The 14407-nt window shown below is 55.4% G+C and overlaps 1 protein-coding gene and 1 long non-coding RNA gene across 3 annotated transcripts in view; one reads left to right on the top strand and one right to left on the bottom strand.

Annotated features, from left to right (window-relative positions):
• Positions 1-14407, top strand: part of INPP5A (inositol polyphosphate-5-phosphatase A) — a 168719-nt gene that overhangs the window by 45075 nt on the left and 109237 nt on the right. For both annotated transcript variants that reach the window (XM_019728303.2, XM_019728304.2), the window contains exon 3: positions 13571-13671. In XM_019728303.2, the coding sequence (XP_019583862.1) occupies positions 13571-13671 (101 nt within the window). The remainder of the gene's footprint in view (positions 1-13570; positions 13672-14407) is intronic.
• LOC141572870 (uncharacterized) lies at positions 1529-4572 on the bottom strand. Its single transcript, XR_012498342.1, has 3 exons — positions 4250-4572; positions 2044-2110; positions 1529-1676 (listed from the first exon to the last, which is right to left on the bottom strand). It is a non-coding gene; the product is annotated as an uncharacterized LOC141572870 (long non-coding RNA).

Genomic DNA, 14407 nt, shown 5'->3' with positions numbered 1-14407 from the left:
AAATGCAAGCTCCACTCTGCCACTGACTGGCTGTGGGTGTCCCCTAAATTCCTATGTCGAAGACTAACCCCCAGTGTGATGGTATTTCAGGGGGCCCTTTTGGAGGCCATTAGGGTTAGATGAAGTCATGTGGGTGGCGTCCCTGAATGGGGTTAGTGCCTTTGTGAGAAGGGGAGGACACCTCAGCTTGGCAGGTGCCAGGTGTTGGGGGGCCAGTGGTGAATGCGCCAGACATCCCTACCCTTGGGGGCCTCCACCGCATTGCGGAGAGAGAGCTGGGACACCCCAGGGTGGCCCAGGGAAGGAAATGAACCACCTGGGGGCTGGGGTGCTCAGGAGGCTCTCGGGGAGACAGCACAGAGACCCAGAGCTCAGGCAGGAGCAGCCGTTCTGCCTCCATCGGTCGGGTCCGACCCTAGTTCAACCTGGGGGCAAGGGGCTGGGTTTAGCATTTCCCGTGTACACAGCTCAGCCTGCGGTGAGCTGCGGGGCACAGGGACCTGTGCTGCCTGGTGCGGTGTCCTGACCACCTCAGAGTGTGTCTGGCGTAGCGTCTGTGCTGGGCAACTCCTTGCTGAACTGTACGCAGGAAGTTGCCCAAAGCAGGGAAGTGTAGGTAAGCCCCTGCCTCTCGTGTGGTGTCCACACCCGATGTCCAAACGCTGTGTGACTGCAGTTGGGCAACCTTCCTTAGCCGGTCACAGATAAGTGTGTTTTTACAGCCCACTCTTTTTTGAGGTGAACTGGGACATTTTTCTATGTAAATTAATATACATTGTCCATTTTAATGGCTTCGGAGCATTTCATTACATGGATAGGTCATCATTTAAATTAGTTTCAGTTAAAGTCATGTTTCTGTTGCTGGGCCTTAGGTTAAGTTTATAACAACGCTACATATAAATTTAGAAACATACGGTTTTAGCTCACATACAAATATAAAATGAATTTTATTGAGATAATAAATATTTATTATTTATCAACAAGAGGACCAGTAAGATATTCGAAGTGGCTCAAATAGACACATACGCCCGTTGATGATGCTGGAATTAATTTGCTTAACAGATGCAGACTGGGCCCCAGACGCTCCTGAGGTCGAGAATCATTAGTGTTGCCATCGGTTTTTAGGACTCACGGAATCGTAGAATAGCTCAGAGATAACTAAAGGGAGAGACAGCCCAACAGGTGAGCTGACCAAACAGGACGCTTGACCCCCTTTTTCTCATTTCAAAGTCTCTCACAATTTTTCCTGAGAGTTTTAAAAATACTGATGAGCAAATGTGCTTTGACTAACTTGAAGGAACAGGTAGCCAACTTTCTCTCCTGCCTTAAAGACATTAAAGCCAGAAAACACACGAAACTGCTTTTCCAACACCAGACACTAGGCAGCACAGGCCAGGCGGCAGGTCGGCTGGTAGCAGCGAGTGGCCGGAAGGAAAAACTCAACGATTTTATGATTTTATTGTTTGCATCCTCAACAACAATTACCAGGTGGCAAAGAAGCAGGGAAATAGGACCCGTAAGGAGGAGGTTTATCTGTTTGTTCAACCTGAGAGAGCCTGCTTTTGGTTTCGTTGATTGTGGTGGTTGTTTTTCTTTTTCTTTCACTGATTTCTGCTCTTTATTTTCTCCTTTCCTTTGATTACTTTGGGTTTAATTTTCTCTTCTATATCTGATTTCTGAAGGTAGAAGACAAAAATGACCAATTTCAGAAATTTGACATGGGGCATTATCACTGAAAATCCTGCAACATTAAAAAAATAATAAGGGTGATAGCATGAACTATTGGATGCCAATAAATTTGAAAATTTAAATTTGAAAGGAACATATTTTTGGAAAGACAAAGAATCAGAGCTTAGTCATGAAGAAATAAATGGGCTGAATAGCCATCTATCTATTGAGTTAAAATTTTGCTCAACAGTTTCCTACAGAAAACTCTGCAGGACTGGATGTTTTTCCTGGCGAATTCTGGCAAATGTTTAAGCAAGAAACTAACAGTTCTACAGAAACTTTTCAAGAAGCTCGAAGCCTGAGTGATGCCCCCACCTCGTCCCGTGGTGCAGCGAGCGTTGCAGGCAGGCAGAGCCACGTGGTGAAAGCATTGGCTGATCTCCTGCGGGGAACAAACGCACGATTTCATTAGACTTTAGCAAATCAAGTATATAAAACTATAGACATAATACAGAGGGTGCCCCCAAAAAAGTATACACAGCTTAAGAAAGGAAAGCTGTATTAAAATTGTAATAATGTACACCGATAACACAAGATGAGTACTAGTCATGTTTGACGTCTGCAATGACAAGAGGTGCTCACAGTGGTTCCCATCAGCGTCCAGACACTTCTGAGGACGGCGAACGACTGCTTGGGCAACGTTGACCACAGTGTCCACTTGTGTCGCTGCTCATGCCATTCCAATGTTTTCCCCAAGCACCATGTGTCTCAAACATCACAGCTGGGGGCAGTTGTGAGGCTGTTGGAGGTTCTGTTCCGTACTCAGGCCTCCATGGTCGTTGTACTTCCACAGCGTTCTCGCAATTCAAATACCACTTCAAAATGGTCTTGCGCTCCTCAGATGACAACCGAGCTTCTGCCATTTCCTTTGACTGTCCTCCCTGTCGCTGGGTGATGCTAGCATTCATTTGATTAATGCCATCTTTTGAGCGAATGTCACACTACACATTGCTACCGTAATTTAATTTCTCTTTTGAAAAGTAATACATAGATAATGTCTCTTAAAATGTACATACATTTTTTTGGCACCCCTGGTACATAACTAAATGTGATACACACACAAGATTATAATACACGATATATCACAAGTTAATACGTCACCACCAAGGAATGCCCGCCTGGCTTAACATTCAGGCCCACCCAGGCCCCTTCTCTTTCCTCACTCTGGCCCTGCCGTGCCCCCCGCAGTCCTGGGTCCAGCTGCTCCTGACTCCCCAGGTTTTCGTTTCAAGCCTGGGCCTCTCCTTCCTTCCCAGACCCATGGTCCCAGCTGCCAGCCTCCCCTGGGTGGCTCTTGGGCCCTTCAGACTGAGCTTCTGTGTCCCCCCTCCACCCAGCGTCACCTCTCAGCGGATGCAGCTCCGAGCTCAGCTGCAGTCACAGATCGCGCTGGACCTTCCCTGTCTCTCCCGTCGCCCATCCCTCGTGTCAGCAGGTGCTGTCTCTACTGCCACCCTGTCTAGGACTCTGTCCTCTGTCCCTGGCTGGCGGCAGTGGCTTCCTTCCTGCCTCCCCGCACCCTGCAGCCTGCACAGGGGCCTTCCAGGTCCTGTGTGAACTCACTTCCCTGCACCTCAGGGTCTGGACTTCCCATGCTTTGGAGAAATAGCTTACAATGTAACATTCATTGTAAACACGAAGATAGTTGCTTCTGATTCACATAGAAAACACTGGGCTGCAGGGCTCTATGCTTTCTGTCCTGTTTCCTTCAGTCACTATCACATTGTTTGCCAGAGTCAATGGCAGTTGCTGTGCAGGGGGGGTTTGCTGCCGGAGACTTGGCCCCTCATCCCTTGTAACCACAGGAGCAGCCCTGTGACGCTGCGACTCTGGGATCCATTTCACAGATGAGAAAGCAGAGGTTTGGAGTAGTTCCGAGAGCTGCCCGGCTAGACCACCAAGTAGTCCCGGTCACAGGATGGGAGTCCCTGATTGCAAAGACTGTGCTGGTGGCCGAGCAGGGGGACACAGCCGTGGGCAGGAACCCGCTGGGGTGTCTGGCGGGAGCTGCTGATCACACTGGATGGCAAGTTGGTCGGTGGAGGGAGGCGTCAGGTGGCACAAGAGGGACCAGCGACAGGGAGTTTGGTCAGCAGTGTTGGCAGGGCAGGTTTGCTCCCCTGGGCTGGGCAGACACAGGGGTCCTACGTGGGCCGTGGGCCCCGCCAGTGACAGAGGGCAGGCCACCTGCTGCGGGGAGTGGAAGGCGCCGATCTAGACCCTCGAGGAGGAAGGACTTTCGCTGGGCCAGCAGGCGGCGTGGGACCCCAGGCCCGAGACAAGAGGGGAGGGGTGCAGGTGCTGTGGACTCTGGTGGCTGGCTTGGCTGCGCAGTGATGACTCTTAGGGGCTCTCGCAGGCCCGGGCAGGGGACGAGGAGACAGCGTGTGCCAGCGCCTGTGGGTGTAGGTGGCCATCGCGGGGGCAGGGCTCTGGAGGTTGCTGATGTGGGGTTTCTGGGTGGGCCCTTGGGGGGCGCTGGGAAGGGTGGGAGGGGCCGTGATGGAGAAGGGATGCTCACCTGGGGGGAGCCACTGTGATAGAGGCAGAGGGCGGCAGGTCTCCCTGGATGGACCCTCTGTGCTGCGTGGTCACAGGCCCCACGTAGGGGAAGCAGGGCTGGGTGGACGTCTGCACGGGGTGGGGAGTGGCTTCCGGGAGGAGGTTTCCAGACAGGGTTCTGAGGCGTCTTGCGCTGTGACCCAAGGCTGCAGCCGCCGCTGGTCCCTGCAGCCAGTAACGAGCCAGGAGATCACATGTGAAGTGGTGGGGAGACCCCGTGAGATCCCGCTCCCACCTCAGGAGGGGACATGCTGTCAAGTTAAAATCTGTCAGTTCACAGAGAGCTCTCAGGTCCCAAAGCACGGTTTTGTGAGGAGTGAACCAAGCTCCACAGTAAGAGGAACAGCCAGGGCCGGGGTGAACTACAGTCCCCTGCCCAGGGGACAGCCCACGAGTGTGGCCAGGACCACAAGAAAAACCCAGCCCCGTAATCGGGTGGATGGCAGTGGACGACAGCCGCACTTGCCCAGCACGTGGGCTGGGAGCTGCCTGGTACTCAGGTGGCCACGCCGCCTGCTGGGGAGGCATCTGCTGGGGAGGGCGTCTGGTCAGGGCTTCCTCCCGGGGGTGGGGCCGCACGCAGCCCTGGAGGGAGGGGGCAGCCTGGGCCTCCACAGCCCCCGCCCACCCAGGCCAAGGGTGGGCGGGCATCTCCAGAGCAGGGTGTCTTCAAAGCACAGTTGGTAAATAGCAGCAATCTTTTCCTCTCAAGAAATTCTTTTGTCCCTTTTCTGCCCCTTATCTTGGGTATCAGGCTTCCACTCAGTTGTTTGTAGGATGTAATTCCTTTTTAGGTCACTCAGATACGCCTCTTTGCAGAAGGCCTAACAAGGCCTGGCTGTTCTATTTTTAGCGCTGACTCCTGGCCAGGGAGGCGAGGGGAGGGGACAGTGGCCGGGCAGGGCTGTGTGCTGGTTTCCTGGGAACCCCGAGTTGCCTTTCTGCCCGGCCATGCCGCCTGCCCCGCATCAGGAAGGCGCTGCGTTTTGTTTGGCTGGTTGCTCTGTATTTTCTCTGTTAATTCCCTGTGTTCTTTCTTGCCAAAACCTGTAATTTACTCGTTTCTAAAATATTTGTCTTTAGCCTCCTTCCTATGAAAGAACCCGCGTATTCTTATCAGTTGCCTGTGTTTTACACTAAAGTTAGAAGCAGCTCCTTTTCGTGTGGCGTTTTGATCAAGCACACGTGCAGCTTTGGGCAGCGACTCGCCTGGAGTCTCCGGGGAAGGTGGCCAGCGTCACCGCCAGCCAGGGTGTGAGCACCTTGGGGGGCGAGGCCACCTGCCTGGGCCTGTGCTAAGTTCTTGCTTTTCCGTGATGTGTTTCCCAGCCACAGGCTGAGACAGGCTCCCTGAGCCACGCTGGGAGAGGCTTTTCCTGCCCGTCCTGGACATGCCATCGGCCCCGCAGAGGTCTTTGTCCAGCGCCACCCAGGTCCCAGAGCTCCGTCCCAGCTGGGGAAGGCCAGCAGCTCTGTCCTCAGCGATTTGTGTGCGGCTGGCGGTGGTGGGGGGATGACAGCCAGGCCCGGTGGCTCCCAGCAGCCACCACAGCCCATCTCTCTGGCGAGCCCGGTGGCGTCAGACTCAGTGCCGGTCAGGGGCTTCCTCTGTGTCCAGCCTGTGCCCAGTGACTGTCCAGGGCAGGCTCATCAGGAAGTAGACTCTCAGAGGTCCCTGGGACTGGGCACGGGGACCCCGCCAGGAAGGGACAGCAGGAATCCAAGCTGTGTGCTCCGGGGAAGGCCCTGCAGGGTGGCCTGGGCCTGCTCGCAGGGGCTGGAGGGTGTCAGGAGTTTGGAGCCTGGTGTTACATGCAGCAGGATTAGAAATCTAATTCTATAAGCCCACAGTTGGGTATGTTGTGGTGAAACTGAAGGTCACGAACGCCCCACACTCATCATCCTAATTACCCTAGTACATTTCTCTGTGGGGCCCTGGTCATTTATACCTGCAGTGTCTTCAGAGGGAAATACACGTGTGGTGCCGCACCTCTCCGAAACTCCGTGTACCATGACGTCACGTCTGGAGCTCGAATCGGCCTCGTGGGGCCTTTACACACGGAAGTGGGTTTTGCCCCAGAGCTCGCTGTTAGCCCCTTCCCAGCACACTGGCCTGCAGACCAGTGGAGCAGGTGCCGTCTCACTGAGCACTGAGGACACATCTGTCCCCAGGGCAGAGATTCCTGGGCTGTTTCCGACTGGAGCGTGGGGTTCCTTTGTCAAGCAGTACACTGCAGCTCAGGTAGCACCTGTCACTGGGTAGAGGTCTGGTGAGAGTGCTGGGGGGGCTATGGGTGGGGGCTGTCAGAACGGTCGGCCCGGGGCCCAGGCCCTCTCCCCTCCTGCCACGTAGGGGATGCCTCACTCCGTCCCCCAACGGAGCTGTCGGGGAGCTGTGCATTGGCCCCGTGACGTGCATTGGCCCCGTGAGGTCCCCCCGCCGTGTTCACTTGCAGAGGGAACAGTCCTTTCTGTTCACAGGCGTTTCCTGCAGCACGTCGCTGAAATCATCATCTCCCCATGAGTAGTTGATTTTCTCGTCTCGTGCAGTAAATCCTTTAAAACAAAGTCTTATTTGTGTGTCGCCGTCTGGCTGTGAGAGATCACAGATGCCCTAGCACAGGTGGCTTTACCTCTGAGCTCAGGCTCCGCCCTCCCTGCAGCCGGCAGAAGAGGATTCCGCTGCGTTCCCCAGTGGTGCAGGAAGAAGAGACAGGAGCTGTCCCCTGCCTTGTCATTCAGGGGTCTGGGAGATCAAAGATAGAAAGAAAAGGACCTTTCCCATCACCCAGTGGCATCCAGTGGCGTTCGCCCAGCTCCAGCACTGCCCTGGTGGTGGCTCAGTGAGGTGTCCTTTGGTTTCTGGTTTTGCTCCCACTGAGTTAAACGGTGAGTGTTTTTATTATGACGAATTTCACACAGAGAGAGAGATACCGCCGTGAACCCCGCCCGCACTTCCCAGCTCAGGGCCAGTTTCTTCAGTCACACCCCCACCCCCTCCCGCCCCAACCCCCTCCCGCCCCCTCACCGTTTGAAGCCACAACCAGTCAGCATCACTTCACTGGTGACACTCCAGTCTGGGTGTCTAAGAGAATTTAAAAGGACGCCCCTCAGTGTCAATATGTCCACAAAGACGAGCAGCTGCATCGTATCCTGAATGTCGCCTGCGTTCAGCTCTTCCCAGCTGTCTCATCATTTGTTTGTAGCTTGTGTAGTGAAATGGACAGGTAGAAATTAAATGTCTCATAACTTTGCGGACAGTAGACTTCACATATTTAAAGTGTGAGTTGGGCGGGTTCTGTGGTGCGTCTGCAGCTGGGACGCCACCACGAACCTCTGAAGGAGCTTCCGTCAGCCCGAGTCCCGGTGCCCTTACCGCTCCCTGCAGCCCTCGCTCCTGGCAGCCCCGGTTTGCTTTCTGTGCTCTCAGTGGTGCATCAGTTTGCATTGTCTAGACTGCCATGGAAACGGAGTCACACAGTGTGACAGGTTGACAGTGTGCGCTCTGCCTTGTCTGGTTGCCTTCCCTCAGCTTGATTTCGGTTCCATGTGGTCAGAAAGCAGAGTCCATGTGGCGTCCAGCCCTCAGAGGCCCTTGGGGCCTGTTTCAGGGCGCAGCACAGGGCCGTTCTGGGTGTGAGGGCTGGACAGAGGGTGTGTCCATCAGCCGTCATCCACCTGTTAGATCAGGGTGTCGTCTGCAATTCTGTCTCGACTGACTGGGTTTGTGTGTGCACGTGTGTGCACGTGTGTGTGGACGCATCTGTGCATGTGTGCACATGTGTTTCTGTTATCAGTCACACCACGTACTGTTGTGCTGTGTTCTGGACGGACCGTCCAGTGGTCATTACAAAATGTTCCTTGTGTCCCTCCAGTGTGGTCGTGCCAGCCCTCCCAGGCCCAGCGTGTGCGTGGCGCGTCTTCTGTCCGTCACGGCAGCCTGTCCGCATCTCCTGTCGGAAGCCTGTCTCTTGCAGGCAGTGTGTGCTTCAGTCTTGCATTCTTATCTGCCCATCACCCCTGCCCTGAACTGGAATGTCTGCACAGCACTGTGGTCGAGCAGGACTTCCTGTGATGGTGAAAGCGTCACTTTCTGTGCTGACCAGTCCGTAGCCACTGTCCACGTGTGGCCGCTGACTGCTCCAGACGTGACCGGTGTTGAATTTTAAACACTAATCTCAGGGAAGAAATGGAGGAGAAACACAAAGGCATCGCAGGGAAGAAGAATAAACGAGAAAGTGCTGCTGACTTTGCAGCCGCCTGTGACTGGCTGCAGGTCGGACCGGGACCCTGTCACCACTGACAGCTGACTTCGGCTCTGCCGCTCAGTGTCTGTTCCCGGTTTTGCCCTCTGTCTCCCCATTCCTGTTTTCTTTTGGGTTATTTCAGGGTTTTTTGCATTCCATTTTAATTTTTTATGGGCCTTTTGTCTTTTAAAAATATTTTTAAGTGGTTACCCTGGGTTTGTGACCTCTGGGCGTCAGTGTTTTATCATCTACCTCGAGCTGACATAGTGCTGCTTCGCGGACCAGGCAGAACTCTTGAAATCATATAGGTTTCTGTGTGGCGTGTGGAGTGTCTGGGCACTGACAGCCCCAGTAAACAGCACTAACTGCGGATTTAAATGAGGGTCAGCATAGCACCCCCACCCCAAGCCAGCCGGGCTGGCCGCCTGGTTTGGAACGGGTCGGCCATGCCCACTCCGTAGCTCTGCTGTGGTTCCATGCTTGTCCACACTGGCACGGTGGGGCAGTTGCCATGGAGATGTTGCCAGCCCCACCCTAGTAGACTCCTCATGATGGGCTGATGGAGACAGGGTTTCCCAGGTTCTGTGTGTGTTGAAAGCCGTTTTCCTGTGGCTTCGACATTTGAAGGACACTTGGCTGGATAATTAATCCTTGGTTTGCACTTTATTTCACTGCGATATTCAAAGTTTTTCATCGCTGCCTTCCGTTATGTGTTGGTTTTGACAAGTCTGTGCCGTCTGATGGCTTCGATTTTAGTGTTAACCGCTCTGTGTCCCTGGAGGCCTGGGGGACTGTACCCGTGTCTCTAAAATCTAACAGTGTCACCAGGCTGTGTCTTGGAGTTGATTGTTTTGGGTAATTTCCTCAGGTGCTCACTGAACCCTTTCAGGGTGTAAGTTCAGGTCTTTTTCTGTTTGGACAGTTTTCTTGTATTATATTTTCAGTATTAGTTCTGGTCCTCCTTTGGTTTTCTCTCCAGGGACTGACGGTATGTATGTTCTGCCTCCTTCGTCCACCTCCGTTTTCACGTCTCTCTCTCCTAGTCTTTTCTCGTTACGTCATTTTCACTTTTTTGGTTGGATTTTCTGGCTTCAGTGCCCCTTATGAATTTTCCTATCAGTCGATTCTCCCTTTGGACTTTGTAATTTATTCCTCTTTTCAGATGCTTTTGTCTCTTTCTTCTCTTTCTTCCCCCAGGTTATTCAGCATTCGTCATTTCTCCCTTTTTCTCCCTCTCTCTCCCCGTCTCTGTCTCTCTGTCTCTGTCTCTTGGGTCCATTTCTGCTTTAGTCTAGCGTTTCTGGTTTTGCTTTCTCATATTCGCAGATGCTTGTCTGAGTGTTTTCACTCCTTCTCTGCTTCGGGATCCTTCCTGGGTGGGGGCCTTCTCCTGGGTTTGTGTAACTGCTCTCGTGTTGCCCCAGCCTCCCTTTGTCCATCCGATGCCGGATCCCTAGTCCCACAGCGCCCTCTTCTGTCTGTCCAGCAAAGTCCAGGTAGTCAGGGGCCTGCAAGTGTCTGTCTTGACAGTGATGGGTGACTCGTGGTCCCGTCTTGCAAGCCCCTGTTCTTTCTCCCCTTCTGGTGCTTTCCCCCAGGCGCCCAAGGCTGTGTCTTGCTCTTCCTGCACTGTTTCCTTCTCCACAGTGTGTCACACGTGGGTGCCTGCCCTGCTCTGCAGTCCCTTCCTCGTGGCCTGGTCGTGGCCGTGCTGATGAGCCCAGTGTTTTCCCAGTGTTTTCAGATGCAACACGTTCTGGCCACACAATAGAATCTGCCTCAGGGCTTCCCCCATCGGTCCCCGTCTGCCAGTGTCACAGAGTGTGACGCCATGCTGTCAGCTGCAGTCACCCAGAATTTATTCATCTGACCACTGGATGTTTGTCCTTTTGACCAACATGTCCCGTCCCCCTGCGCTCCCCCCGGGTGGCGACCCTCACGCTGCTTCTGTGAGTTCAGGGTTTAGATCCGCATGTGAGTGAGGCCACGCTATGTCTGCCCTTCCCTGTGTGACCGCTCACTCAGCATGACGCCCGCGAGGTCCACCCATGTTGTCACAAATGGCTGTGTGTGTGTATTCTCATGCTGCCCTTTCGCCTTCTCTTAGCAGCTGGGATATTTCCATAAAGACAGGCTTGCCCTCTCCTGTTTGTTTCTCTAGAGATTCGATAGCACAAGAATGGCAGGATAGATTCCTGCTTCGTTCTCTTTATTTAGCAGCTGTCAAAAGTGTGTCCTGATTGCAAGCTGACCAATGTGTATCATCAGCGTTAGTGTCATTCGGACTCGCGGGCGTAAATCTATGCTGTTGGAGCCCATGGAAGCAGTAATAGTCCGTCCTACGTGCAGTTTGTAATGTCAGGTGAAGTTACAGTTCTTAACACACAGGAATCAGCCCAGCTGCCCAGCCGGACATGGTCAGACCTCTGGGCACCTTCGGAGAGTCCTGCCGTCACTCCCACATGCCTTTGGTGACCATGTGGAAAAGAGCACGGAGCAGGGTGTCCTGTGCCTGCCGTCAGCAGACACTCCGTGTCGGCTCACGAACCTGCCTGGCACATGGAGAGGCTTGGAGCCAAAATGCCCCCTTGTGTTGTGAGTGAGGCGAGTGCTGGGAGAGTCTGGTTTCTGGGCGTGGGCTCGTTCGGCGTTGGGCTCCTCTCCATGACCAGTCATGGCTTTTTTTCTGTTCATGCAAACATCTTGCCATTTTAATAACTGACTTTTCAAATGAAATGAGATACTTTATCTGTTTATTTGTCTGTTTATCTGTTTATTTGTAATTTTTTAAAAAGATTTTATTGGGGAAGGGGAACAGGACTTTATTGGGGAACAGTGTGTACTTCCAGGACTTTTTCCAAGTCAAGTTGTTGTCCTTTCAGTCTTAGTTGTGGAGGGCGCAGCTCAGCTCCAGGTCCAGTTGCCGTTGCTAGTTGCAGGGGGCACAGCCCACCATCCCTTGTGGGACTCAGGAATTGAACCGGCAACCTTGTGGTTGAGAGGATGCGCTCCAACCAACTGAGCCATCCAGGAGCTCAGTGGCAGCTCAGCTCAAGGTGCCGTGTTCAATCTCAGTTGCAGGGGGCAGAGCCCACCATCCCTTGCGGGACTCGAGGAATTGAACTGGCAACCTTGTGGTTGAGAGCCCACTGGCCCATGTGGGAATCGAACCGGCAGCCTTCGGAGTTAGGAGCTCAGAGCTCCAACCGCCTGAGCCACCGGGCCGGCCCCTGATTATAAATTTGTAAATTTCCAAGGCGACCGCATGGCGTTCCCGGCGATGGGCCCCACTGCCATCAACACACCTGCAGTGTCCTGGTCCCCTCTCCTGTTGGTCTGTCTAGCCTGGGGTACGGGTTTCATGAGCCCCTCACAGATGGCCTCAGGCCTCTCGTGTCCGTCTTCTGCTTTCTGTGGGTTTATTTGCTGCTGTCTGTCCGGCGGCCAAGGGTGGCAGGCCAGCTGGGGCAGCTCGGAGAGAGTGGGACCCCTGCTGGGGGTGGCCGTGCCCGCCCCCCAACCCCCCCAGTGCTGCTTGCCCTCTGTCTTCCTACCTGGTGCCAAAGTCCAGTTCTTGCTGTGAGGTCCTGGGGAACTCAGCCCACTCTCCAGCCAGAGGAGGAAGTTGGGGCCTGGTGGCGTGCGGCTGGGGCCAGCTCTGGGTCCTCTCCGGAAGCTCGGCAGCTGGGCTCCTGGCCCTGGGGACCCCGAGCACCCCCAGGCCGCTCACGTCTGCAGCACCTGCCACTGGTAATCCCTTTCCCAGTTCCTGGGTGCCGCCTCTGTCCTTCGTCCTCGGGCAGCACCCCCCAACATCTGCCACCTCTGTGCTGGCTGTCCTGTCAATGGGGTGCTGGGAGTGTCTCCAGGACTGGGAGGTGTCAGTGTTTGTATTCAGTGGGAAATGGACACCTTAGTGAATTTCCATCAAAACCCAGTTTTAAATGAAGAGTGAAGAGCAAGGCCGGATAACTTATGGAGCCTCTGGCATCACCCAGCGGTGCTTTCCCCACACGGCTTAAATGTGTTTTCTGGTCAGAAGCTCCCCCCTTTTAAGAGCATACCCTGTGCTGTGGGTTGTGTTTCTGTGTCATAGCCGTGCCTGGGAATGTGCGGTCCGTCTCCCGTGCTGGTCGTGCCGCATACTGTCTGCCGGCGCGTGGGCCAGCCCTGCCCGGTGCTTCCCGGCCATACTGCGGGTCACTTGTGCCAGCTGACACCCCGCCCGGCACTGCTCCTCACAGAAGCACCACACACATCTCTGGCTGTGCCCACAGACAGCCTGGCTGGGTCCTGGGCACAGTCCCTCTCTGTCAGACACCACACAGCCCCTGTTTCCAGGCAGCCCATGTCCCCCAGGCCAGTCAAATGTAGCCTACGCTTGCCAAGGTGCCCTGGCCGTTCCCGCTGCTGCCATCGGGTGTTAGGTGTGACCGCCTTGTTCAGGGCACCTGCCTCTGGGATGGTGTGGGGGGGAGGGGAAAGTGATTTTGTGGGATTTTGGTAAATGCTTCAGGGCCAACCAGTGCTGCCCTGTGTCAGGAGGTGCCCGGGAGAGGGGAGGAGACGCGCAGAGGCCAGAAAGAGCCAGCAGGTGGGCACAGCCAGGTGCAGTTAATAGGACGGTGGGCTGGGGGCTGGAGACAAGCACCCTCTCGGCCTCCGAGAGCCCCAGCGCTCGGCCCCCACGTGTCTCCACCACTGCCTCAGCCTCCTGGTCCCCGTGGCCCCCACTTACTGGCCCCTCCCCCATCCCAGGTAGTCCTTCCTCCCACCGTGCCCGGACTGGGCCAAGCCCCTTGGTGGCTGTCATGTCACAGCTGCCTCGTCACCCCAGCAATGCTTCCCTGCGCTCCCGGAGGGTGGGGCTGGTGAGTGCCTGCTCCCTCGATGAGCACGTGCCCATAAGTGACCTGTGGGTCACCCAGCTGCCGAGCAAGGCCTCAAGGGTGTCAGTGAGACGCCCACCGTGTGCACGCGTGTCACCCCAGCCCCTTCCTCAGGGATGTGACGTGCCCTCTGCTTCCTCCCAGGTCGTCCACACGCACAAGCCGCATTTCATGGCCCTGCACTGCCAGGAGTTTGGAGGGAAGAACTACGAAGCCTCCATGGCACACGTGGACAAGTTCGTCAAGTAAGTCCAGCGAGCTCCCTGCCTCCTCCAGGCAGCGTGGGGGTGGGGTGCTTTCTGAGCAAGTGTGGGCACAGCCTCACCACACTGGAGCCTTGTGGGTGAGCAGTTTTCCAAAGAAAAGAGGTGTGGCCCAGTGTGTAACAGCGTGCCCCCTGGGAGCGGGGGCGCAGGGTGACAGCGTGCCTCCTGGGAGCGGGGGCGCAGGGTGACAGCGTGCCTCCTGGGAGCGGGGGCGCAGGGTGACAGCGTGCCCCCTGGGAGCAGGGGTGCAGGGTGACAGTGATGGCTTGGGCGCAGAGACTTCAGCCTGGGCTCCAGGCAGAGTCCTGACCGCATCTGCTGGTGGTCACACCTCGTGTGGTCTGATGCCTGCCAGCCTGCTGCTGCTGAGGACGGATGGACAGATGGATTGACAGGACCGGTCCCCTCTAGCAGCTCACAGCCAGATGGGGACAGAGCTCTTGTTGTCTGTGGGAGGTGATCTCTGTCGTTTGGGAGGAAGGAGCCAGAGGCATTGTGCCAGCTGCCTGCACGCATGCCCTGTGGGCTCTAAGGGACCGGCCGCCTGGTGCAGCTCGGGAAGAGGGGCAGCAAGGCTCTGCGTGCACCTGGGAAGTGGATGCGTGGGGTGGGGCAGACGCCATGCGGGGGCCATGGGGTGTGCCCTGTTGGAGGACAGAGTGACCGCACCCTCTCAGCCTGGTGCCCAGCCTGAGGGTGGCTCCAGCCACCATCA

The sequence above is a fragment of the Rhinolophus sinicus genome, linkage group LG07 (assembly GCF_036562045.2).
Source record: "Rhinolophus sinicus isolate RSC01 linkage group LG07, ASM3656204v1, whole genome shotgun sequence".
NCBI classification, from domain to species: domain Eukaryota; kingdom Metazoa; phylum Chordata; class Mammalia; order Chiroptera; family Rhinolophidae; genus Rhinolophus; species Rhinolophus sinicus.
Note: the sequence above shows the minus strand (reverse complement) of the source record. Positions and strands in the feature narration are given on the sequence as shown.